This window comes from Gossypium raimondii, chromosome 6 (genome assembly GCF_025698545.1).
Source record: "Gossypium raimondii isolate GPD5lz chromosome 6, ASM2569854v1, whole genome shotgun sequence".
Classification (NCBI taxonomy): Eukaryota; Viridiplantae; Streptophyta; class Magnoliopsida; order Malvales; family Malvaceae; genus Gossypium; species Gossypium raimondii.
In genome coordinates this window covers 59069318-59078180 of record NC_068570.1, presented here as the reverse complement: position 1 = coordinate 59078180, position 8863 = coordinate 59069318, and the positions used below count along the sequence as shown (strand labels likewise).

The 8863-nt window shown below is 34.3% G+C and overlaps 1 protein-coding gene across 2 annotated transcripts; it reads left to right on the top strand.

Annotated features, from left to right (window-relative positions):
- Window positions 1-451: 451 nt before the first annotated feature.
- Window positions 452-8629, top strand: LOC105772947 (phosphoinositide phosphatase SAC2). Of its 2 annotated transcripts, none has more exons than XM_052632729.1 (16): window positions 452-779; window positions 1887-2091; window positions 2170-2335; window positions 2973-3144; window positions 3698-3774; window positions 4064-4251; window positions 4353-4450; window positions 4560-4693; window positions 4787-4912; window positions 5257-5563; window positions 6003-6124; window positions 6368-6478; window positions 6789-6959; window positions 7341-7514; window positions 7785-7875; window positions 8216-8629. In XM_052632729.1, exons 1-16 carry the CDS (start codon window positions 696-698, stop codon window positions 8336-8338), a joined length of 2349 nt encoding a protein of 782 aa, XP_052488689.1. In that variant the 5' UTR covers window positions 452-695; the 3' UTR covers window positions 8339-8629. The 2 variants fall into 2 exon arrangements, with proteins under 2 accessions (XP_052488689.1, XP_012449926.1); XM_012594472.2 differs by having other exon boundaries at window positions 2922-3144.
- The last annotated feature ends 234 nt before the right edge of the window (window positions 8630-8863 follow it).

Genomic DNA, 8863 nt, shown 5'->3' with positions numbered 1-8863 from the left:
CATTTATCTCTATAATTAAAAACTGGTCCCTATACATCAATACGAGATACACGTGGCACACCATATGTAATTATCTAGTTATTACATCAACTATGTCGGTTTTTAACAATAGAAATGAATGAAAATTGCAATTATAAGGGCTAGTTTGCTCTTTGATTTAATATAACATGACTAATTTACTCATTTTCTAAATAAAAAAGATAAAATTCAATCAAACTCTTAATACAGGGGTCTCAACGGTAAATTTACCAAATATATGTAAAAATGAGGACTGTTTCAACCGAGTTATAATAATTTCTATTGACGAGTCATTACTCGTCAAACCAATCATTAAACCAAACAAAAAAGGAAAAAAAAAAAAAAAGAAACCGAAAAACGGAGATTCCTATTGACGAGAATACCCCTATATTTTCTCCTATTTTTATTAATTTCAGAAAATAATATTTTCTCATAATCATTTTTTGTTACTTTCTGAGTTTACAGTCTCCATCAGAGCTCTGCCTCCTTCTCCAATTAAATTTTTTTCTTTCTGATTTTCTGTTTTTTATCTGCATATATATATTGTATTTATACAGTTCGAACATTATAAAGCAATAGAGTTTTTGTTTTTCTTGTAACTATTTTTGGCTGTTTTTTTGGTGATCTGTGTATTGAGTGAACCGGAGCTTCGAAGCTCGGGACTCAGGATCCGAAAAATGGCAGCCGAGAATTACAGTAATGGTGGACCCGACTCGAATCCTTGTTATTTGCAGAAATTCGGATTATATTCGACATGCTCGGTATATTTCCTCTATATGTATTCACACACAAATATATATATGTATGTATATACTTTTTTGTACAATATTCGTATGCTTGTGTATTTGTTTTAACGCTTATACGGATGTTGATTTGAGAATTTTGAATTGTTAGTTTTGATCATTGAAGTTGATTATATGTTTTTCATTGCTGTTTTTTGGCGATTTTTATCCAAATTCTTTCATTTATAAAAGGAAATGAAATTTTTTTGAGTATATATTATGAATTTTAGCTTTAGGTTTGAAAGCTGGTCAATGATTTGCTTGTTAGCTTGATATTGGAATTATTTGAATTTTCTGTTTCTTAAATAAAATTTGAATTTTTTACTAAATGGATGATTGATCAGTTGTGGTATCGTATTTTGTGAGGTTGAACCAGTTTTTTTTTTAATTCGCAATACAAAGTTTAAGTAAGCAATTTACCTGTTTCAACATTCCTGCTTGTTGCTCAATGGCTCTATTGGCACAATTGATATTGTAGCAATCCGTAGCAAGTGGGTGCGAGCACACAAGTATGTTTTAGAATTCTTTAGTAGGTATTGTATTAAAAAAAAACATCAGTGCTTGTTATTATCATAGGGATTGAATTTTGCATTTTAGAATTCTTTAGTTATTTCTCCACTCAAACTTTTCAGTGTTCTAAATTAAACTTAACAAGGTGAAGTCTTCATTTAATAAATAGGCTTATGAATGTAGGTATTTTTGTGTTCGGGTTTACTTCTGTGTACAATTTCTCTTTAACTGCAATCATCTCCTACGAAATGTTAGACTGTTTTTAATTTGATAAAGTAGGTTCATTGTGTCGGAGGTTATGGGCTGGGATTGTTATTTGTTAATGTGCTTTGGAGGTCACAAGCATGTTCTTGCTTGGTATAGAAAAAGTCTTTATGCCTTGAACAAATCCTAGATGATCAGACAATGTTGTTGTTTTCCTGTTTTCGCTATGGTGCTGATAGGAATAGATAAGAGCAGCTTTTGATTTGATATCTCTTTCCTTTCCCCTCAAAATTTCTTTGAGCTAATAAATGGTGTTTCCATTCCCATTACACAAGATTAATGCAACATTTGTATTTTCCTGGTGTGCAACAGAATTTCTATATGATAGGAAGAGATAAGAACCAAACTGTTTGGAGGGTACTAAAGATTCATCGACTAGATTCATCTGAACTAACCATTCTTGAAGATCCTACAACATACTCAGAATTTGAATGCTTTGATCTGTTAAGACGGATACATGATGGAAACAGGTCCACAGGTGGACTTAATTTTGTTACAGCTTGTTATGGAATCGTTGGTATGTTATATATGTCAGGTTCTCCACCTTTCTCTCTGTCCTTTTCAGTATAAGCTAATGTTCTCCCAATTAATTTAGGGTTTGTAAAATTTTTGGGGCCTTATTACATGCTGCTGATCAAGAAGAGAAGGAAGATTGGTGCAATTTGTGGCCATAACATCTATGCCGTTACAAAGAGCGAGATGATTCCAATTTCTAATTCTCCTGACCAGTCCAATGTGGCTTATTCTAAGAATGAAAAGAGGTCTTTTGCCAATTCTGCATGTAAATGTATTATGTACTTGGTACTTAACAGGAGACATATGAGACTAGCACAGAAGTTAGGATACATTATGAGATTAGCACTGAAAGTATCCGTTGCCCATTGTATTTAGATGTAATCATGTTATTTTCTCGTATTTTATTTTATTCTCAATTAATTATGATCTCTGGGGCTATAATCGATTTCTGGAGTTCTCTTTTAAAAGTAGAAGGTGAGGAGGTATTTCTGTTCTATTTTTCTGATAATTCCTTCATGTTATATCATTGACATGGGCCCATGCAACTTGAAATTATCTAAAGCACTTTTTCTGGTTAGAGTCTTCTTCCTCCTTTTGTAAGACCATTTCCTGCATATGTACAGGGCCAAACTTCATTGTTGTGTCATGTTAGTATAACATGCTGAATGAAACAACAATCATCAGGGTTTCTGGGGGAAATTACTCTCTTATTTCCCAGTTAAAATTTATAGTTTAAGTAATTGTTTCATTTCATTTGTTCCTTAAAATAATGACTAAACATGCATTAACGTGGCTTGCCCTTTTTCTTCTTCTTTTTACTTGTGGAACTAGATATAAGAAGCTCCTTTGCGCAGTGGATCTTACGAAAGACTTCTTTTTCAGCTACTCATACAATGTCATGCATAGTCTTCAAAGAAATTTACGTAAGAATGAGACAGGACTAGGTCACTATGAAACAATGTTTGTCTGGAATGAGTTCTTAACTCGCGGAATCCGGAATAATCTCAATAATACTCTGTGGACTGTTGCTTTGGTATATGGCTTTTTCAAGCAGGTATGATACACTTTAGGCTTCTTATTTGTTAGTGATAAGTGAAAAAGGGAAGTAAGGATTTGGAGGAAGATGGTTAAGTTGAAGTAGTTATATTATTTTCTTTCAGTTTCCATCTCTATGGATTGTTTAACGTATAAAACATGTTGCTCTAGAGGAATCTTGATAACCCTAAACTTTCATACCATTTTCAGCGGCTGTGGATGTTTTCTGGTATGGAATAGCTTTCGAATTCGATGTGTTGCTTTGCATTTACAAACTGGTATTTTTATTTGTTAAATCCTCAATTTTGAACTAATTATCAAATTTATAATTTCTTTGGTTCTATCTTATTAAACAGAGTTCCATGGTCAATAACTTTAAGAGTATAAATGACCCATTTACAAAGCGCTCTCTTATAACTTTAGCCACCTTAAAATTTACTATAGCTGTTAAACAATGCAGGTTCTCACTTTCAAACTTTTGCTATACATGTTTGCTAGAATTATTGTTTCCTTTTGATTCATGGTTTTAAAGTTTTGATCTAACATTCATTATTCCCTACTTTGAGATCCAGGTCAAACTTTCAGTGTCTGGCAGGGACTTTATGTTTACTCTCATTGCAAGACGTTCCCGACATTATGCTGGAACAAGGTTTAGATGCTTTACTTGCTACTGATTTAAATTTCTGCTGGATTAGTTAGAACTGCCCTTAGCCATTTCCTTTGGTCCACAATTCATTGGGAAATTAACCCTTTTGCTATCTTCCATTGTCAAATGGTTTGAGATTTTACCTTGTTATGTGTATGCTTCAGTTAATTTTGAGTTCTAATTTGTAATTGCTCCTGTCATATTATAGATAAACCTTTTTTTCACCTACTTCTGTTGTTGCTCTTGATTCAAAAAATGAACTCACTTTTCTTTTTTCTCTTCTATTGCATAGATATCTGAAACGTGGTGTGAATGAGAAAGGTAGAGTAGCAAATGATGTTGAGACTGAACAAATTGTGTTTGAAGATGTTCCTGAAGGCTGCCCCACACAAATAAGTTCTGTTGTCCAGAATAGAGGCTCTATCCCACTTTTCTGGTCGCAAGAAACTTCACGTTTGAATTTGAGACCTGACATTATATGTATGAGTTCGTTCTTGTTTAACAATGCACCAAGAGCCACAAATCTGTAGTTTTATGTGCTAACTACTGTAAATTTTCTTAATTTCTTCATTTGTTTCCAGTATCAAAGAAGGATCCAAATTATGATGCCACAAGACTACATTTTGAAAATCTTGTAAGGAGATATGGAAATCCAATAATCATATTGAATTTGATAAAGGTAGGCCTTGTGCCAAGTGTGTATTAGCTTCCATAAACTTTGTGATGTTTCTTTTTCTAGCCGCAATGGTTTCCTGATTTGTTCTGTTTTCTGTTCTGGTGATCAACAGAGGTGTGAGAAGAAACCTCGTGAAACTATTCTACGTGCTGAGTTTGCAAATTCCATCAGAATTCTCAATAAGAGTTTAACCGAGGAGGACTGTCTGAGGTTCCTTCACTGGGACCTGAGTCGACACTCCAGAAAGTACTTTTATGTCCCCTAATCCCCTTGCTTTTGCAAAATTCTTGCTTACTGATCTTTTATACAATGGTTCACTTACGTGATCTTTTTCTGCAGAGCTACAAAGTCGGTGGCAGTTCTGGGCAGAGTGGCTGATTATGCATTAAACTTAACGGGAATCTTTTACTGTCAAGTTACACCAAATTGTAGACCAGAGGGGTTGTTGAATTTATCTTGCTTAGTGTAAGTTTTGTACATTATTAAATCATGTTTTCACGATCCTGTAAGTAACATTTTTCTTCCTTCTTTGTTAAAAGTTCAATTTTCAAATATAAACTGTAAAGTTCCTTATCTTTTTGTTACTACTTATTTGATAAAAAAAATATCTGTTTATTCTGCCCTTTATGTCATGAATTATCTCAACTTGTAATTACAATAGCATGCACATCATTTAGAAATGTCTTAACTTACAGTGCTGTTTGTCCCTCTTTCATTTGCTTCCTTATTGAAAAATATAGCCTTTTAGGTATTTGCTATATTGGTTTGCGGATGCTTATTAGATTATCCATGTTAACTATTTATTTCAGGCAAAATGATGAGAAATTGGGAAAGGATGCTGGTAACGATAAACAGAACTCTAGTGAGAATGTAAAACCACCCATGTTTCAAAATGGAGTCCTTAGAACGAACTGCATTGATTGTCTAGATCGAACAAATGTTGCGCAGTATGCCCATGGATTGATGGCTCTTGGACGCCAGCTCCATGCTATGAGCTTCATAGAATCCCATACTATTGATCAAAATAGTCCTTTGGTCGATGAATTAATGACAGTTTATGAAGAAATGGGTGACACACTTGCTCTACAGTATGGTGGGTCTGCAGCACACAACAAGGTAATTCTTCTTAAGACATTTTGGGACCTTTTGTAGTCACCCGAAAAGAAATTGATGATAATAAAACCAATTAATATATGTTCCATCCATGCTATTAATGTACCTTTTAGGGTTTTAAGATGTTAGCATAAGACTTTAAACCTTGGGGTAGTAGTAACATGGAGTGGCTAGCCTAGAGCAGGGGCGAAGCCAAGAAATTGCTTTAGGGGGCCAAAAATGAATAAATTTCTTTTGGGGTCAAAGTGCAATTTTATCATTATACTAGTGATTTCCTAAAATCTAAAGGGACTATATAAATAATTTTTCACTTTTGTGGGGGCCAAGACCACTGCCTGCCCCCCCCCTGGCCGGGAGTTTCATGAGTTTTTTCTTTTACTGGAACCTTAAAGTCTTAGGTTCGAAGTATAGTATATTATTCTGCACTGGTTGTGTTAAACAGATATTTTGCCAAATGAGAGGTCAATGGAAAGCAGCAATTCAGTCCCAGGAGTTCTTTAGAACTTTGCAACGTTACTATAGGAACGCGTACTTGGATGCAGAGAAGCAAAGTGCCATTAATTTGTAAGATAAAAACTAGCCTCGTTCTTCGTATACAGTGTGCCTTTAGTGGCTTATGACAGCACATCTTTTAGTGTCTTGCAAATTGCAGTTTTGATGTATGATGCTTAGGGATGTGCGATAACACGGAGCGCTCAGTGTGATGGGGAGTCCCTCCACCACACTGCCATGTGCTACCAAAAGCACTCGTAGTTCATACGGATTGTGATGGATAACACTCCTAGAAAATTGCATTATGCTATGCAGGTTCTTGGGTCACTTTCAGCCACAACAAGGTAAACCAGCACTCTGGGAATTGGATTCAGACCAGCACTATACCGTTGGAAGTCATGGTCTTAATTCCGACGAGTATGCAAAGTATATATCGAATCTCTGTGTCGTAAATACATTTTATACAAAGTTTCCAGTTCAAATTATTTCTTTGAGACTACGTATTGCCTAATAAATGTAGTTCTGAATAGAATATGCAGATGCTTAACTATGTTCTAATGTTTTTATATACAATGTTGTGCTTGTAAATCTAAAAATTTTACGATTTTATCACCATGTTTCAGAAACTACACAACTTTCGGATTTAATCAATCGGGAAAGGAATGTTGCTGCTGTTTTGTGATCCCAGTTTAATATGGCATAAATTGCTAATGAGATCAATTTCAAATATTTGCAGGCCATCTTTCAAAAGATCACTCTCTGATGGCAACATTCTTTACGGAACTAACGCTCCTGTGGCTGCTTCAAATGTTGGACACCTTGAGCCTTTGTCTGAAAATTTAGGAGCTACTCGAGGTCTTTCAGACTCCTCTTCGGAGATGCCAACTTCAGAAATTTCTTATTCTAGGTGTGCACACACTATTTTTCCAAGTTTACTATCTTAAAGGCAAGAGCAAAGCCAGAAAATTGCCTTAGGGGGACCAGAGATGAATCATAAATTTTTTGGGGGCCCAAAGTGCAAATTTACCATTATACTAACTTATAGTTTTTAAAAGTTTTAAAGGAGTTACAAGGTAAATTTACCATTTTGGGCTTGCCACTGCCCCCTGTCTACGCCCCTGCATAAAGGTTAATATAATAAAACAGTAGCTCTTGGACTTCAAATTTTCTGGTTTATAGCTATCCTAAAGGTGGCAACATCTTAATATTTTGAAACTTTTTGGTTGTTGTACCGAGGAACTACAGTAACAAACCACCTTCATTAAACTGACTCGGGCTGGTTTTCTAGTCTTACTCCCAGAATGTCTTGCAAGCAGCTTTTTGGAGATATGGAGATGGACCATTTTTCCGAAGGTAATCGCATATGTTTTGATGAAAATGGAGATGAATGTAACTGCACCAATTTCGATATGGACTGGCTTTCATCTTCAGGAAATTCATGTGACGATGATACATGTGACAGGTAGTTAAATGTCATCTTCAGTAAAGCTTACTTTAAGAAAGCAGAAAACTTTCCAGATGTTTTTTTTCGTAAACTAATGATCATTATGCCAACTACCATTTGTGTATGTTCAACTTTTACTGTAATAATGTTGGTAAAAATAAGGTTAATTGTGGTGAAAACTCTATATGTGCAGCGTTTGTAGGAAATTTACGCTTCCGTTCTTGCTTTCGAAGACCTTCATTTGACTGCATTGTCATCTCGTAAATGAGTCTGTATTATTGCTTGCAGGTCAACAACAGGTCCATTCTCTGAAAACATCGGTGTGGAACTAAAAACCGAAATTGCAACATCTTCAAGTGAGTCTGGTTCAAGCATAAAGGTTAGTAAATAGTTGTTTAATGATTGATTAACTGATATGAGCTAATGGCAAAGGGGGTCAGGCAGTGGCCTTGGTCCCCCTGAAATGGTAGATTTTCATTTATCCCCTTAGACTTTTATGAAATTACATGTTAGTATAATGGTAAAATTGCACTTTGGCCTTCTTAATAATTTATGATTTACCTCTAGCCACCCTTAAAGTAATTTTTTTAGCTTCATCCCTGTAAATTACCACATCTGAAAGAGTTCCATTCATCATTCTTGTGTTTTCTTATCAACCTGAAGAGGTATCAAGTACATGATTTTAGATCCATTTGATGTTTCTCCTGCCTTTTGTTTAGGGAGGGTATCGAACCACATCCGAACTCACTTTTGATGATATCCCGGCCGAATTCACCGAGATCTTTGTGAACTGGGTAACTCACGGAGATATGCTTATTCCGATAATGATCACTTCGAGGTAGTTAAAAAATTCATTTCAAAAGACGACCCGAACCCATCCAAAGGATGTGAGTTCAATTTCAAGATAGTAAAAAATGATGAATTTGGCTGACAAAGAAGGGTTATGGAAAGTGGTACATAATAGCTAATTCAATGCTGTGAATATTTTCATAAGTAGATATATCTATGTTAGAGGTAGCATATCTTTTCTACATTGAGAAATAGATATAAAATTAAGTAGCTAAATTATAGTTTTAGGCCATATTTTATACTCAACTTAGAATTTAATTTTTTAATTTGATATGATTTAGTCATCTTATGTTTTATTTTAGTCTATTTCACTAAAATCGTTGAAAAATTTTGTTAGTCTATTAATGTTCTATTTTTGAAACCAAATGTTCTTTATTATTAAAAAAATTAAATCTATTTATTATTTTAAATTTTAAATATTTTTATAATATGTACTGTTTTAAAAAATTAAATTACTGAAAATATTATCAGAATTAATTTTCTATATTAAGCTCGAGATTTTTACAACACTTTTGACT